Source organism: Schistocerca gregaria, chromosome 3 (assembly GCF_023897955.1).
Source record: "Schistocerca gregaria isolate iqSchGreg1 chromosome 3, iqSchGreg1.2, whole genome shotgun sequence".
Taxonomy (NCBI): domain Eukaryota; kingdom Metazoa; phylum Arthropoda; class Insecta; order Orthoptera; family Acrididae; genus Schistocerca; species Schistocerca gregaria.
In genome coordinates, this window is record NC_064922.1 from 665,169,917 (window position 1) to 665,188,935 (window position 19,019).

Below are 19,019 nucleotides of genomic sequence, written 5' to 3' on the forward strand. Positions count from 1 at the left end.
TTCCTCTGGATCATTCCTTGGCTTATCTATGTTCCTAAGCTGCAACTCTTTCCATTTCTATTCACTTTTCTCTATGTAATGACCAGGTTACTTTGTGTTTATTTGGTGCATTTAATACTGTCATTCGATGAATTTTTACCAATGTTAATGAAAAAAATGAAATGATCCTATGGCACTGTTGGCCGGGAGGCCCCATTTGGGGGAGTTCGACCGCCGTACTGCAAGTCCTCTTTAGTTGACGCCACTTCGGCGACTCGCGAGTCAATGATTATGAAAGACACACAACACCCAGTCCCCTGCCAGGCCCCCTGCGTGGTAGGCGGTAACGCCACCGCTACACCACGGAGGCGGACTTTACAACTGATTAGTATCTTCCCCTCTCGCTGTATTTTTTAGAAGAATTAAAAGTTTAGGAATTCTAATTTATACAGCCTTTCTATACAACTAACACATTTATACATCGTGAAGAACAATGCCTACAGTTATCCATTTGATTATTGAATACTCCTATTGATGTGGATTTTTCTGGAAATGTCAGTTCAAACTTCATTTCAACTTCGTAGAGGATTTTGAAAAATTTTTCTTCTTATTCTCTTTCCACACTACATACACCCATTATTAAACAATAATTCTTAAAAATCGTGTATTTCATGTTTCATATGAGGTCTTTCACGAACCGGTTTTTACTCTTATTAATTGGATGAAATTATTGGCATGTGCAAAGTCTCCTATACATACATCATTGTGTTCCCTCTATGATTACAAGCAAATTATTAATTACTGACAGTTAGTGTATCAGTACACTTGTTGCACCACTGACTAACTGTGACAAGCTACAACTATAATATTTGTCATTATACATACGTACCCACAATACATTACATTACATTTTTTTGACAAACCTCAACTTAAAACACAACAAAAATCAATCGTAATATGTCTGATCGCTTTCTGATATTCTGAATTGTTTACAACCACAAACAGTGGCAAAATACATGAAATTTGTAATAATAATCACTGCTGCACCACTGCATAAAAATCAGTAGTTTTTTATAAAGCCAATAGTTTATTACAATAACAACTGTAACGTAAAAATTAACAGCTATATTGAAAATAATTGACACACTATGTCAATGAAGAGTGTCAGCTGGCGTGCTAGAAAAACACAGTAGAATACCATACGGACAGCTGTCATTTATTTTTACACAGTTCACAATACACAATATACAACAAAAATTTATTCCACAATTATAATTTTTACATACAAATACGCTTTCTTATTCTTGTAAAAATAAACAATTAACTATGATACATACAAAGATCATATGATACAAAAGCTGTGTATAAGAAATTTAAATCTTACACTAATTATCATTTTTGCATTGTATTTCACTGATTATTGCTTCACAGTTATGATAGTATATATTATTGGTTATATGTAATGAAGATGTTCTGTGTTGCTGAATAATTAATTAGTTACATAAGTGGATATCATTTAAACAATTTTTATCGAAATGATAAGGAACTTGTAAGTTCACATGGTATGCACACACGATTACTTTCAGTGAATGGCTATGTGCTGGTCAATTATAAGTTGCTCAATGGCACACTGCTCTAAATTTAACATGAATGAACAAAGTATTCCTCAGTTCTACTCATACAACTTTAGTTAAAATTGGGTTTTATAGCCTACCAGTTTTTAAATAAAAATTTGTCAACGTAATAGGAATTGACGAGAAGAACAGATGTCAGTTTAGATTTGAAGCTTCTCAGACACACTTTGTTATTGGCAAAATGATAAAATGTTTGTTTATACACATTCAGTTCCTTTCTGAGATACAGGTGTAATAAAGAGCAATAGAGGTCATTTTTTCATCTAGTGTTGTATTTTTCTCAAATTGTGATGGATTATTTATGATGAATTTTTTGTGAAAGTGCGAAGCAAACAATGGAAAATCCAAGATGGAATGTGATGACATATTGAAAAGGATAGTTGCTACTCACCGCACAGCGGAGATGCCGAGTCACAGTTAGGCACAACAAAAAAACTGTCAGAAATTAAGCTTTTGGCCAACAAGCCCTTCATCAGAAACAGACAAAACACACACACACACAACTTCCACACACTTGATTGCTGTCTCTAGCTGCTAAGGCTACACTGCCGATGTATGAGTTGCATTTGCATGTGCATGAGCCTGTGTGTGTGTGTGTGTGTGTGTGTGTGTGTGTGTGTGTGTGTTTTGTCTATTTCTGATGAAGGGCTCGTTGGCTGAAAGATCACTTTCTGACAGCGTTTTGTTAGCCTAACTGCAACTCAGCATCTCCACTCTTGTGAAAGTGCTGTTCAAAGTGATGAGCGAACCCAAAAATTACTTCATGAGACATTTTTGAGTGGAAATATACAAGATATGCCATGAGGTTAATACATTCGTTTCCAAGATTACCAGTCATAGGAAGACCAGATGTAACAGAAATAATTGTTCAAACAGCTCAGTATTATGTATCTTCTACTTCAAGTTTTCATCAGTATGCAAATAATAAAATATGAACTATTCCACCTTAATTAATTTCTCATGTTCATGTGTTGCATCAATTGTTGGCATATTCTGTCTCTGGCACGGAACTGCAAATAGTGTAATTTCTCAGAATTAAAGCCTGTTTTCAGACAATCACTTAATATGTCTTTAAAAATATAATTAACATTTTTTGTTTCTTTCTTCTGATGAGATTTATTATAACCCTAATATCATCTCTCTAATTCTGAGATAGGAATGTGAAGTAGAATGTAAGGCATATATACAGTGAATAGAAGTGGAAACTGTAAGCTAATTATTTAACTGTTGATTATCACCTTTCTTACAAAGAGGTTTAAAAATGACACATTTTTTATATGGAAACATTCCCTGTACCAGTGACAAATTGCTTTTTCTCTAAGAACATTTCTTATTAAATTAGAACAAGTCTTCAGGACTCTGTCTGAAATTCCACCATGATCATAAGACATTTCCTTTCTTAGCATTTTTACAATTCTCATAATTTCAATTAATAATGCTGGCACTATTTCTAGTTGATTTAAGGTTTTGTGGAATGATATTTATAATATATTCTTTTGTTTCTTCAACTACACCATCTAATCCTATCAGTGATGCTACGTTTTAACTGCTTTAGCCTGAGCACTGTCCATAAAAATGTTATGAAACAAGATTCTGTAATTTTGCTGCAAGTGAGATGGAAAAATCAGTTTGAAACAGCCAAATAAATAAGAGTTCATTTTTCCTGTCAGAATCTTTTAAGAAATATACGAGGGTCACTCCGAAATAAATGCACACTATTTTTGTAAAATAGTTTTCATTCTGCATGTGTGAAAGTTTTACAGTGTGTAGATACATCCTTCCCGCTTGTTTTCAAACTTAGTTCAACCTGTTCCCGCGAGTGGCGCCGTCACAGGATGTCTTCAAGATGGTTGCCAAGATGGTTGCTACACTTGACGTTCGTCAGAAGCAACGTGCTATCATACAATTCCTGTGATGTTAAAACGAGACAGTGGGAAACATCCACAAGAGGTTGAAAAAGGTGTATGGAGATGCTGCTGTCGATAGCAGTACAGATACTAGGTGGGCAAGCAGGTTCCGTGATGAAAGCGGGCACGGCAATTTTGAGGGTTGTCCTCGCAGCGGCAGGCCTCGTACTGCACACACTTCAGACAATGTGCAGAGAGTTACCGAATTGGTGACTGCTGACAGACGCATCACAGTGAACGAATTGTCACGCTACGTTGGGATAGGGGAAGGAAGTGTTTACAGAATACTGAAAGTGTTGGCGTTAAAAAAGGTTTGTGCCAGGTGGGTTCCATGATGTTGACAGGGGCTCACAAAGAAACAAGAAAAACGGTATGCAGCGAACTTTTCGAACAGTACGAGAATGGTGGAGATGAGTTTCTTGGAAGAACTCTGACAGGTGATGAAACATGGCTCCATCATTTTCCACCAGAGACGAAGAGGTAATCAATGGTGTGGCATCATGCAAATTCACCCAAGAAAACAAAATTCAAAACCACACCTTCGCCTGGAAAACGTATGACTACGGTGTTTTTCGATTCCGAAGGACTCTTGCTTGTGGACATCATGCCAAGTGGAACCACCATAAATTCTGATGCATATGTGACGACACTGAAGAAACTTCAGGATCAACTGAGTCGTGTTCGACCACATCGGCAAAAGCAGGATGTTTTGCTGTTGCACGGCAATGCATGGCCACATGTCAGTCAAAAAACCATGGAAGCGATCACAAAACTCGGATGGACAACACTGAAACAGCCGCCCTACAGTCCTGACCTGGCTCCATGTGACTATCATCTCTTTGGGAAACTGAAAGACTCTCTTCATGAAACAAGGTTTGAAGATGACTTCTTTGTGCAAGCTGCCAAACAGTGGCTCCAACATGTTGGTCCAGAATTTTACCGTGCGAGTATACAGGCGCTAGTTACAAGATGGCGTAAAGCACTTGAGAGGGATGAAAATTAGGTGGAGAAATGAAAATATTATTCCTAAAGGATGTATCTACACACTGTAAAACTTTCAAACGTGTAGAATAAAAGATGGATTTAAAAAAAATAGTGTGTATTTCTTTTCGAGTGACCCTCGTACATTTACATTTCCACAAACTACTAATCCTTTCTTCTTGTCTGACAGGTGGCTCAATGGCACTTCTATGTAGCTCATAAATAGCTGGATGTTCCTCATGGACATCTACAGACCGCTACAGTTACTGGAGGCATTCTGGAGTAGCAACTCGCAAGGAAATGCTTCTAGTTTGTTTCAATATTTTTGCCTTTCTGTCCGACTTTTATACATCGCTTCAACTCCTTCTTTTTCCATATTAATGGAAAATGATGCTACCTGATATTTAACTTCTGTCACTGTGGTTACATGGTGCTCAAGAGGCACAGAACATCACACTCTTTTCTGAAAAACCCCTCGTTGCATTAGTTCCTCCTGAAACTATGGTTAGCCAGTGCAGCTTCCCCCACCAAGTACAGTCAACACTGAAAAGCTCAAGGTGTCACTTGTATGATGCGCCCACTTGTGTCAACTTCCGATAGCATTTTATTAGAGTATATATTTTATCTTGTTATACAGAGAAGGGCACACGTAAAACGATCACCAGGCTGTATATTTCCGCAGAAATAGTGTTGGCGTTTTGTTAGCACTCAAACTGCGTAATAATTAGTTTTATCAAGCATACAGATAATCTGTTCACGACAGAAACCATTATTCGAAGCAAAATAGTCAAGTAAACATGGGCTCTAAAACGCATAATTTGAAAGCCACGAGTACTTCTAATCTCCGATACTGTGGAACAAATCTCTTCTGCTCCAAGCTTGTTGCTTTTCACATTTTGAGAAGTGGCAGTATGGACCAAAACAAGGAAGAAATGTCTAGTTGAAATGGATTGTGAAGTGCATACCTTAAAAGCTATGAGCACTTGTCCACCTTGGACAACCCATCTCTTCTACTGAACGTGTGTTCATAGCTCTCAATAAGTAATTTTGAGCCCATGTTTACTACACAACATTTTCTTGCTTTAGACATACTATCTCCTCCCTAAATATTAAAAGCAAAGAGCTTACCACCCTGTGACAGCACCAGCACTTTCCACGAGACATATAGAATTCCTGCAATGGGCCTGCGTCACGCGTTATTAGCAGTTTGTGAACTGAAAAGGGTGGCATATTTTCATAAGAAACAAATATTAAGCCTCTTCACGGTTACATCAATGCTGGCACGAGACTCGAACCCGGACGTGGCCTTTCGTGGTCTGTGCTCTTACGGACTCTTAGCTCGCTTCACAGCTTCTGCGAACAAATCTTTAATAATCAGCGGTACATCTGCTGCCGCAGTCACACAGTGTAACTACAGCCGAACAACTACGACAAATGTACTTAAGGTCATAATGTGTTCCACTGCACAGCAAATTTTAAGTGATTGCTGACAGTTCAGAAATACCTCCGTAATGGCAGTTAACACGTAGCCGTGATTCTCCAGCCGGCAGCAACGTGCACACTTGACCCGGGAAGGGGAATGCGGTGTGCTGTAATATGCACGGCGCAGAAAGCTGCCGCCTAATGGAACGGCCGGTAACCGCGTTTGGCGTACCAGCAGAAGCAGCCGCTCAGTGATTAGGTTAACTGGCCGGGTGGCCGGCATCAACTGGCCGAGCGACGGCAAAACCCTGCCGCTACTGGCCTCTGTGCCGCCGTCCGCGAGCCGCACTGCAACTCGGAGATGCTGGTTGTGGATCGGAACGAAATGCTCGTCAACCTGACTTTCCTTCAAACCATGACACGTTACATCGGCAAGGCTCAGTAAGAACAGGCAATGTACTCTGTTTTAAGAGGGATTTTCTTCGATTTCAAGCTTTGTTTGCAATACGCTGCTCATTCTTGCAGAAGACGCGAAACAGGAGGAAAGGAAATACATGTGCGTCATTTCTGTCTCTGATTATGTAATTACGGTTGAAAACATGCTTCGCAATAGTAAAAATGAGGGGAATCCATATTCTAGAAATATCCGGAAGGATTGAGCAAAGCAAGGACATTTTAATCAATGTGTATTTCAATGACATTTAATAAATGCCTCAAACTATTTCTTCACATACTCTTCCTTCCTACGACCAGAGTTACCAGAACGTCTGTTCTCCTGGAAGAAAATATTAATATAAGAACTACGCAAAATTCATTTTTGCCAACAAAGCTGCTTTTGCTCTTACCCCCTCTCTACATCTTGATCTGTAGAAATAGCTTGCTAGCCAAGTGACATATTATGGCTCCTTCCAGAAGCTAAATATAACCTCTAAACGAAATGCACTGACTGGATACTAACATCGTCGTTTTTGGCGCGGGAGAGTATCGTGCTCAAGGAAAGTCGTCCAAATGTGACAATACGAAGCATAAGATGCCCATGTTTTCATAAAAGTAGGGTGATCAACAATACACGCAAATCGATGCATCAGTTGACATTTTTCACATAATGACTATTTACAAATCACGTGTGACGCTACCCATTCATACTTGTGACATTCTGAGGGCATTCATGTACTTTACGGGGAACAGGGAACGTAGTAAAACATGGTACAATTTTTCAGTACGTGAAGCTTTCAGTCTTGAATATGATCTCAAGACATACGAGTATAAAGCCATATTGCACGTTACACCGAAATCAAACTAGCCACATAGCTACCAGAGAATATAGATGCACAAATTACCAAAAACTGTAATAAATTCAAGTAATGAAAAAACTGTACCGAATAGATAACAGAACAACATATTACACAAACGTCAGAATAGGTTTCTCTTTTGATCGTCTGCTCAGTTACACGACGAAGACACAGAAAATAATGTACAGCATTCTACACGGAAATCTGAGCGAAATTTATTATTTCTTTAGCGACAATATATATGGACAACCGGCACAATTCCTCCGACAGTAAATGATAAAAAAACTTTTTTGCGTTCTACGACAAAAAAATGATGAAATTCTTTTTGTGTGTTATACAAGGCACCATATAAACCTATTCATAATTAAAAACTACATGTTCAGACAGATATAAAGTGGCATCATAACCAAAGTCAGGGTAGAAAGACGAATGCGCTTCGGTCCGTACATACGTACTTTTTAAAAAGCAAGAGTAGTTCTGTGACTTACCTTCCAGTGGAACATTTAGCAGAGTGACGCAGAGTTCACAGCGCCCAGTCGTTTTCGTTGTAATGGTCCTCATTTTTTCAGTTCTTTCCTTTGCGATTAGGCGCATATGCAATTCACATTATTCCATATGAATAGACTTATGACAGCTGATATTTAATATTATTCTCTCAAAATAAACTCAGGACATGGAACTACCTAAAATATTCAGTCGGAGCCATATGTGGTTACCGGTTCAGAATTGACACAGTACTTTGAAGACCAATACATCTCTCATTAAATACTGCGTGTATCTGTTCCATAAAGAAGTGCACCTGAGCCATTTATATTGCAACTGCACATTAAAATGTAGTTAACTTTCATCAACGAAACAAATGCCCTATCAAAGTAATAAAGTTGTATAATTAGACAGGAGGGAGAGATGACTGATATGGAATTACTTACGTGCCACCATACGGCGAGTTCCTTGCTTGAAAATCTTCTATCGTTAACGATGAATATCTGCGATAAAGATAGAAGCTGAAGCAATGAATTAAAATTTGTGTCACGGCCGAGAGACACATGCCTACAGTAAAATTTAATTCCACCAGATCAACAGTTCACCTGTATCTGATGTACAGGCAATATTTCCCCATTATGTACAAAGCTGGAAGGATGTCCTTGGCAATAATGAAGATTTAAAAAGGGAAAAATCAAGATGGGCTGAGGTGTGAAGTGAAGTCTGTGTCAGGGAGGGCATTGGGCTAGGGTACTCCGTGCAGCTGTGTTAGCCACAATGCCAGGGTGATTTACTGGACAGCACATCTGGCTATTAAGTAGGGCCGGGTAAGACCGGGTTCATGTCCCACCCTTGGCACAAATTTTTATTCATTACTTCAGCTTCTTTGATTATCAAAGATAAAGTTGAGTGTACAGGGAAATGTAATTACATCAGATTAACACTGAATAAAAAGCAAAATTGTGTCGGTTGATGAACTTACCAACAATTTTAACTAATACTTCGTACTGAGTTACACATATCTTGCATCAATTTCAGCGATTGTGTACTGACATAACAGGTCGTTTTGTATTTCTTTATCACTGTCTCGCCTCAGTCGTCATCGGATATGCACTTACTCCTTTCGGGGAGTTCTGTTGTTTAGCTGTTTCTTTTATTCTATTGGTTCTCCTCTCGACGTAAATAATTTACTTTTATGTCCAGGTTTTACACTCTAGGTCTCGATGTCTTTCTAAGTGTCTTCCTAGTATCTACCATGTCGCTTTCCCAAACTGTGACTTAGCACGGAACTACTTCAAGTTTATCGATATTTCGTCCAGGCTTATCATCCTCACGAAGGCTCCTAGTGACAGCTGTGGTCTGTAGCGAGAGACATGCTGCGAACCAAAGAGACACGGAGATACAGAGCAGAAAGACTGACCTGTAACGGCGTCGACCTGCGTGGCGGCGGCGGCGGCGGCGGCAGCGGCGGACGTGATAGCCCGAGTTGAAGAGGTGGCGGCTGCTACGGCCCCCGGGGCCTGAACAGCGGTGACGGCGGCAATGGCGGCAGAGGTCGCAGCCACCGGCTGGGGGCGGCGCGCGCTCACCAGAAACACGCTGCCCGCCGCCCCCGCCTCGGTCCCACCCGTCCCCACCAGCTCGCCCACACCGTCGCTGCCAACTCCTGCAACATCACCGATCCAGTCATCTATGCGATCCCGACGTAAAACAGAGGGACAAATGCGCTGGAGATAAAAGAAAAGATAAGAGCCTTAAGTACGTAGCCGTCCTCACACGGGACGTGTTTTTAATCGCAAAGAACGCTGGGCGTGGTTTCCGCCGTCGTTGCCGCACGCTCTGAAACGACCTGCTACATCTCACACAACGAAATGCTACTCGTCATGATATGCAACAACTACGCTCTCCAGCGGCAGTTGTCGGGCGCAAATCCACATCTATCTACATCTACATCTACATCTACATCTACATCCATACTCCGCAAGCCATCTGACGGTGTGTGGCGGAGGGTACCTTGAGTACCTCTATAGGTTCTCCCTTCTTTTCCAGCCTCGTATTGTTCGTGGAAAGAAGGATTGTCGGTATGCCTCTAATCTCCAGGACTTTTTTCTCATAGTCTCTTCGCGAGATATACGTAGGAGGGAGCAATATACTGCTTGACTCTTCGGTGAAGGTATGTTCAAGAAACTTTAACAAAAGCACGTACCGAGCTACTGAGCGTCTCTCTTGCAGAGTCTTCCACTGGAGTTTATCTATCATCTCCGAACGCTTTCGCGATTACTAAATGATCCCGTAACGAAGCGCGATGCTCTCTGTTGGATCTTCTCTATCTCCTCTACCAACCCTATCTGGTACGGATCCCACACCGGTGAGCAGTATACAAGCAGCGGGTGAACAAGTGTTCTGTAACCTACTTCCTTTGTTTTCGGGTTGCATTTCCTTAGGATTCTTCCATTGAATCTCAGTCTGGCATCTGCTTTACCGACGATTAATTTTATATGGTCATTCCATTTTAAATCACTCCTAATGCCTACTCCCAGATAATTTATGGAATTAACTGCTTCCAGTTGCTGACCTGCTACATTGTAGCTAAATGATAAGGGATCTATCTTTCTATGTATTCGCAGCACATTACACTTGTCTACATTGAGATTCAATTGCCATTCCCTGCACCATGCGTCAATGCGCTGCAGATCCTCCTGCATTTCAGTACAATTTTCCATTGTTACAACCTCTCGATATACTGCAGCATCATCCGCAAAAGCCTCAGTGAACTTCCGATGTTATCCACAAGGTCATTTATGTGTATTGTGAACAGCAACGGTCCTACGACACTCCCCTGCGGCACACCTGAAATCACTCTTACGTCACACAGTATGTTTACAAAAAGTAGACGAGAGTAAAGTAATATCGTTAACTCTGTCAGCGATTGTCGAGGAAGAGCGGAGCAAATCGAGAAGAACATTCCGGACTCGTCGATAGCTTGAACAGACAATTACTGGTACAGCAACACTACCCATACACTGAGGTGACAAAAGTCATGGAATACATCCTAATACAGCGTCGGACCTTCTCTTGCCCGGCGTAGTGCAGCAACGCGACGTGGCATAGACGAAACAAGTCGTTGGAAATTCCCTGCAGAAATAATAATCCATTCAGCCTCTACAGTAGTCCGTAACTGCGAAAGTCTTGCCGGTGTAGGATTTTGTGCACGAACTGGTCTCTCGATTATTTCACAATACGTTCCATGGGATTTATATCAGGCAGTCTGGGTGGCCAAATCATTCGCTCGAACTATCCAGAATGTTCTTCAAAACAACCGCAAACGACTGTGGGCCAATGACACGGAGCATTCTCATCCATAAAAATTCCATTGTTGTTTGGGAACATTCTCAACAGTTATGATACCAATAGAGAATGTTCGCAAACATCAATGGAATTATTATGGATGAGAATGCTCCATGTCATTGGCCCACAGTCGTTTGCGGTTGTTTTGAAGAACATTCTGGATAATTCGACCGAATGATTTGGCCACCCAGACTGCCTGATATAAATCCCATGAAACGTATAGTATAATTTCTCATGCAGCTGAAGTCTTGCTGAGAGTGTTGAATAGAAGGTTATATGGTGAGCTGGATAGAGGGATTGCAGAGGAGCAGTTCGGATTTAGAAGAGGAAAAGGAACAAGAGATGCTATTGGGCTGCTAGGAACTATAGGGGAAAGATATATGGAAAAGGGTAGAGAAAACTTTGATGTTTTTATAGATTTACAAAAGGCTTTTGACAGAGTTCAGTGGAACAAGCTGATGGATATCTTGAAGAGGAAAGGAGTAGATTGGAAAGAGTGACGACTGATACAGAATCTATATTTACACCAGAAAGTAAGGATAAGGAGTGGTAATGAAATGTCAGAAGGAAGCAGCATTGGACGAGGTTTTAGACAAGGGTGTTGCCTTTCCCCACTGTTGTTTAACGTATACCTTGAAGAGATTATTGCGAAAAGCTCAGATGGGAAAAGAGGAATATGTATTGGTGGAAAGAGAACAGAATGTATAAGATTTGCTGATGACATGATATTAGTGGCAGAAAGTGAGCGGACAGTGAATAACATGCTCAAAGATCTGAATGAAGCTTGTGTGGAATATGGGATGCAAATAAACACAGCAAAAACAAAGAGTATGGTGATCAGTACAAGACGCAAACTGTCCAATATTAAAATAGGACAATCTACCATTAGGCAAGTAAGTGAATTTAAATATCTGGGAAGCACAATAACTGAAGACTTGAGTTGTCACCAGGAGGTGAAAACTACAATTGCCATAGCGAAGGAGGCATTCAACAGAAAGAAGAGACTCTTATGTGGCAAATTAGATAAAGGACTAAGGAAAAGGCTTGGCAAATGTTTTGTCTGGAGTGTGGCACTATATGGGGCAGAAACATGGACACTGAGACGAGAGGATGAAAAAAGGTTAGAAGCATTTGAGAAGTGGATGTGGAGGAGAATGGAGAGAATAAGCTGGATGGAAAGATTGAGTAATGAAAGAGTATTGGAAACAGTTGGTGAGAGAAAATGTCTGCTGAAGGTTGTAATAGAAAGGAAAAAGAACTGGTTGGGACATTCATTGAGAAGGGAGTGCTTGCTAGTAGATGCTTTGGAAGGATTGGTTTGTGGGAGAAGACTGAGAGGAAGAAGGAGATGCAAGATGATGGACGACATAAAGGGAAGAGGAAACTATGCAGACCTGAAGAGGATGGCAGAAGACCGGACAGCCTGGAGAACTACCATGTGAAAGCCTGCCTTTAGGCAGAACACTGGTGATGATGATGTTTGGGAACATGAAGTCCATGAATGGCTGCAGATGGTCTCCACGTAGCCGAACATAACCATCCGCAGTCAGACACCAAGGCTATTCCGTGTAAACACAACCCACACCATTATAGAGCCACCACCAGCTTGCACAGTGCCTTGTTGACAACTTAGGTCCATGGTTTCGTGGAGTCCGCGCCACACTCGAACCCTACAATCAGCTCTTACCACATGAAATCAGGACTCATCTGAGCAGGCCAAACGTCCAACCGATAAAACAGCCGATATGGTTCAGAGACCAGGAGTGGCGCCGCAGTCGACGTCACGCCGTCAGCAGAGGCTCTCTCGTCGGTGGTCTCCTGTCATAACCCATTAACGCCAAATATCGCCGCACTGCCCTAACGCAGTCGTTCGTCGTACGTCCCACATTGATTTCTGCGGTTATTTCACGCAGTGCTGCTTGTCTGTTACCACAGACAACTCTAAGCAAACGCCGCTGCTCTCTGTCGGTAATTGTACGCCGTCGGCCACTGCGACGTCCGTGGTGAGAGGTAACGCCTGAAACTTGATAGTCTCGGCACACTATTGCACTGTGTACCTCGGAATATTAAATTCCAGAACGATGTTCTACATGGAATATCCAATGTTCCTAGCTCCACCTGAAATACCGCGTTCAACGTCTATCAATTCCCGTCATGCAGCCATAATCACGTCGGTAATCACGAGTCACCTGAGTACAAAGAACAGCTCCAACAGTGTAACTCTCTTTTATACCTTGTATACGCGATACTATAGCCATCTTTATATGTGCATGTATCGCCTGAGTACAAGTGACAGAGGTGAAAAAAAAAAAAAACCGCTCTGTTATAGCTCGTGTGTGTGATGCGTGTTAATGGGCATATCACTTTCCCGTGACTTCAGACTATGCTGCAGTTGACAATGACAAAGGCAATGTACTAAAAATTACTTTCTGGTAAAAATTATAGAATTTAATACGCTATTAATACTAAAATATTTAATCATCTTCCCCGCCTTCAGTGTTCTGCTCTCTTCAGTTTTCCTACTTTTCATGTTCACAAATTCTCCATATTTAAAAAAATTTGTTTGGCGTTCCTTTCAAGTCGGCCTGATGCGTGCAGCAAAGTTTTCTGTAATAATTCTTATTTTTAATGTTATATAACAACTGTTCCTTCTTTGAGTTTATTAAGTCACATATTTATTCCCAGGACCACACTCTAGTAATGTTGTTTTCTTTGTAGTTTAACCTGTACTGAATTGCAAGGGAATCTATATTTAGAGTTTTGTCCATCTTCAGCAACTGTAGTCGCATATAATGAAACAATAAGTAACCACTTGCATGTAAGAAATTTAATTTCTTGCAAAATAGTATGATACTGATAGCAATAAACATGTGTGGGTTCCAAAGGCAGAATACTATAAATATTTTTTTTTTCAAATTTTGCCTTCAGCAGAAACCATTCAAGAATTTTAAATTTTTGATATGAAACTGGTTGTTATTATTTTATTATATAATTATACAAATTTCCATACACTCCATCCACTGCCTTGAATCCCCTAAATTGTATGAAATGTTTAAACAATATCCCATACACTCTAACTGAATTCCCTCCATTTGACCGATCAACTGTATCTTTTTCCTGCCAATTTCCAGGAGGGTGGGTGTGAAGACAGGGGGTTTACCAGACGGGGAGAGGTAATTAATTGATCAATTTAATTAAGTAGTCAATCAAATTGATAAGGGTGAGAGGCGCTATTCCTGAAAGTGTACCTGTAGCAGTGAGGGCGTAGGTTTCCTGAGGGGGGGAGGGGGGATAACAGGTTAAGTGCATTCAATCAAAAGGGAGGATCCTTTTAGAAGAACAATAGGTTAAGTACCTCTTAGTCGAAGGAGAACAATAGGTTTCCTCTTGAGTGCATACCTGCCCCTGATGTAGGCAACCCGTACTAACAAAATGCACTGGCGAAGCACTTGATCCACTATGTTAAGTACTGATGTGTAGTTTCCCACCATTTTTTATAACATACCTACCAAAGACGACACATTCTCGTGAGATCTTCACTATGCTGGTGCTCTGATGCAACTGATATTCACAGCATAAAGGCCTTATTATAAAAACCACCAAATGCGGAGTTCAGCTCTGTAGATTTAATCTAATATGGCAGCTCGTAAGTCGAGCAGCAAAGTCGAGAAGCAAAGGCAATTCTGCAGTGATCTCGGTTGCGAATATTTTACCCCCGCTCTCCGGTTAAGGATTTTAGGGCCATCCTTAATACCCCAGCAAGCTGTAGTGCTGCCCCAGAATACGGTGTCATGCCATCTGTTGGCAAAACCACGAAACACTGCTTTCTATGGGATCAGCGCTGGCCTATGGGGCTGTTAACTGCTCTGGAAGTCTAAATCGGGTGACAGAGTGTGGCGTGCACAGAGAAATTATTTATGTTAAAGGAACTCCTGCTTAGAGCCAAAGTCAATTACAGGAACAGATCAGGCACATTAACCACATAATTAAAATGAGGAAATGCATTTTACTATGAAGGAAGGTATTAGGTAGGAATTTGTTGTCAACAAGAAACAAGATTTTTATAAGCGTCTTGCTTACAAATTACCTTCAGTAGTGAGTTGGAGAACTGACGACCATAAAGCTGTTATGGCTTCATTTGCTACTGCTTTGAAAGGACTATTAAGAGAGGAAGGGAAATATTTCTCCTTAGGAAACGCGATAAGAAACAGATTTAGACTTCCAGAGCAGTCAACAGTCCAATAGGCCAGCGGTGATCCCATAGAAAGCAGTGTTTCGTGGTTTTGCCAACAGATGGCATGACACCGTATTCTGGAGCAGCACCACAGCTGCGCCCCCCCCCCCCCCCCCTAGTCAAAGGTGGGAATCCATGATAGGTCTGCTTGTTTTCTTCACAGTTTTGAATCCATTTTAGATCTACAATAAGCAAGCCATGTACATTTTATTTACACACATACATAAATAATTTGGTTTATTTATTTTGTGAAATAAGTGACGACAGGAACCGCAGGAAGTCAACGCTTAGCATTGCGGCAGTCGGTGTCCATCTTGGATTACTCAGTTAGACGACTGTCAACGGTGATTTTACATCAGTTCTACCTTTCTACAAGAAGCTTGTAGGGGAACCGATTCAGCAAGCTGTGTATATGTGTGACATCTATTGTGGACGTTCAAGTTCTGAAGATGAGGACTGATACAGTAGGGTGACGGAAACTTTTGTGTTGTTAAGTTACCTTGCCGCTACCTCAGAACAACCTTACCTACTGCACAATTATCTACGTTTATAAAATGTGGCTCACATATGTAGTTACTTAATAAAATTAATTGCAAAATTTTTTGTTATTTTGCTCTCATAAAACAACACGTTTCTTTGAAAATACTGCCAAATTACCTTACCTTACCCTATATTTTGAGCATGCATACGCCGAGCAAAGTTGTAAGAGATGCAAAAGATAGTCCGTGGTTCAACATACGTCTTACATAGTTGCTACAAAACACAGAGTGCTCCGGCACACTTAAACGATGTGAAAGCCTTGTCGTCAACAAAGAAGCTGAAGGACGCCAAAATTAGTGGAAGAGGAGCAATGTAATTATCGTCTGATGAAAATTCATAATAACCGTTTGTATAGTACAGCGCTTAAATAGGGATGAGACACGTTGTTCGACTGCATTACTAGCGATAAGAAACAGAAAACACCAACGCCAACAACCTCATAATACCTAGGAGCGACCTAAACAAACGACAACATGAAACTATGCGTAGTAAAACCAGCTGCCTGACTTAAGATTCATTAGAAAATTCTAATGAAATGTAATCATTGAGGAAAATGACAGCTTATAAAATCTTCGTTTGAGTCTTCAGAAGGATCCGTATCATGTAGCAGATAAGTCACTACTTCTACTACTACTACTACTACTACTGCTTCATCCTGTTAATTGTATTTATTCGAGGCATAAAAAAAGTGAGTAGGAAAATAATAAGTGCATCACAAGCGCAAGCATATTTAGCATGTTAAAATACTTGTGAAATTACGTATCGCAATGTTCTGTGGCTGATCTTTTCCGGACATTTTCCAACGAAAAAGTTAACAAAGTACATATATCTGCGCAGAGGCGTTATCAGAGGAACATCAGCTACTAAATCTTCTGTACTTACGTATCTAACGAGAAACACGCAGGCGCCACGCAGTATCAAGAACACTACGCAGCCCACTCCTCAGCGAAGAAATACGGGGTGATCGGAAGAACAACCAAAAAATTAACTAAACTAAGCATGGTCTCATCTCACAACACCGTAGGGCAAGAAAAAACTCTTCTTTTTCACATCTGAACAGCAACAGAGCGCATGGAAAACATTACTATTTCCCACTGAGGAGGAGGAGGAGAAGTCGTCATCGCACTGTCGAATACGTCCAACATTCGACACTACGTAACATACTATCCCTAATAAAATAGTGTCCAATATCACTAAGCAGTCCTAGAGTTTATTATGACAAGTTGGTTTCTTGTAAGTGTTGTGGGAGTGAAAATCCGAAAAATGGGAGGAAATTAATTCCGCGTACTACCTACAAAACATCTCTCTCGATATAATAACTTGATCAGGCTCGATTACATTCTACTTTGCTGGTACCGGCGCGAAAGTTTCAGTCTCTTCGCCAACTTCGGGATCCTTTGAAGCAGCAAAATTGAAATTAATCTTCAGCGACAGCAATGAGTAGCACGAACTTTGCACGACGGTCGTGATAACCGTTTCAATGTGGAAGGAACTCTTAATGCGCTAACCAAGTAGTAGCTTTGGAAACTGGCTGTAAGCCTCAGGGCACGTCGATTATTTATTTTTCAGTCGGCTGAAGAAATAAATGTGAATGCTTTAAAAGCCAGCCTAAGTCAATAAAGCAGTTACGGAAGGAAAGTTCGAGTGCATTTATATAGTTGACCTGAAACAAGATCTTACAGACAAGCAAGTATTTATTCAGTTTAATCCGAAAACACATGAAACCTTCACGAGTACGTCCTTGATTGGATTCCAACATTCAAGCACTTCGCATCTCATATTAGCAAAAGTCACACTGAAGTGAAGGAAAGTTATTTCATGAAGCTTCAAGTCCCATAGGACGTGATAGTCATAATGGTAGTCCAGGTTCCATAGTGACACGCATCGTCATGTAAATAAACACGTAACAGAATAAACGTAATAAAGATTTGCAATTCGCTAGACGTACGGCATACAGGTTGGCCAGAAACAGTCTGAAAAGCTTGTAAGGGTGTTGCAGGGTAGGCTATGCCAAGAAACAACTGTTACAAAAACAATTCGATAAGTTGCGGCGTTTCCGTGTTAATGAGCGTTATACTTTGCGCAAATTCAAGCGGCCCACTAGAGACGATGTCGCTAAACGCGTTCTTCGTTTGGTTGGACGGTAGTAAGGATCGAACCCGAACCAAAGGCGGAGCAATCTCGTGCAATATCATCTACGTTGTGAGAACAACTGACACGAATAAACGCGGAACGTACCGAATTTTTTTCTCACCAATTATTTTTCAGAATAAACTACCCTGCAACACCCGTTACAAGCTTTTCAGACTGTTTCTGGCCAACCTGTGAATGTACGCTACGATACACACGAACAACAAGCCTCTATTGCATCGCATGAGCAGTTCAGACAAGAAGGGAAGATATAAGCTTCTGAAATATGGAGCTACAAAAAAAATGCTGAAGACTGGAGGGTTATATAGCGTAATTAACGAGGAGGTAATGAAGTGAATTGTGCAGAAAAGAATTTTGTGGCACAACTTCACTAACAGAAGAGGTCGGTTGATAGAACAGATTCTGAGACATCAAGGAATCATAAATTTAGTAATGGAGGGAAGTGTTCGGGATAAAAATTGCAGAGGGGCAAAAAGAGATGAATAATAGTAAGCAGGTACAAACGGATGTCAACACAAATATCCCTAGCACAAACGAACGATCTCTAGCCAGAGCAATATTCTCCTGGGAAGAGAAGATCCATCGTCTGGTTTTAGATGTATTCATATCAATCACTAAGTGATCACCAGCAAGTGTCCCGTACACCTTGATAAAATTCGTTAACTTCTGTCAGCCATAATATCATGGATTTTATATGCGATGGACCATGAAAAGTCTGCTGGCTGTGCCACTTCTACAAAAAATTGGATTGCACTCAATGGAAGTTAAGACTAACCATTGAGGACTGCCTACAGCTAATGTTTCGGTCCACTAACTGCACATAACGTTTATTTGAAATTCAAAATTAACGTAAGCAAAGGTACTAGCACAAATATCAACCTGCTAATACATATAGACAATAGGACAAACACCAGTAACAAGAACGAATAGTATTAATTGCTATCTCAGGCATTACGAAAATGATGCACTTACCTGTGATGAAAATCTATTCAGTATAAACTCCAGTAGTATTTAGATTCACTCAGCACAATATCCACCTCGTGCAACG

The 19,019-nt window shown here is 40.7% G+C and overlaps 1 protein-coding gene across 3 annotated transcripts in view; it reads right to left on the bottom strand.

The window, feature by feature from the left end:
• LOC126356325 (calmodulin-binding transcription activator 1) overlaps positions 1 to 19,019 on the bottom strand; it is a 1,852,577-nt gene that overhangs the window by 943,591 nt on the left and 889,967 nt on the right. For all 3 annotated transcript variants that reach the window (XM_050007298.1, XM_050007299.1, XM_050007300.1), the window contains exon 4: positions 9,119 to 9,364. In XM_050007298.1, the coding sequence (XP_049863255.1) occupies positions 9,119 to 9,364 (246 nt within the window). The remainder of the gene's footprint in view (positions 1 to 9,118; positions 9,365 to 19,019) is intronic.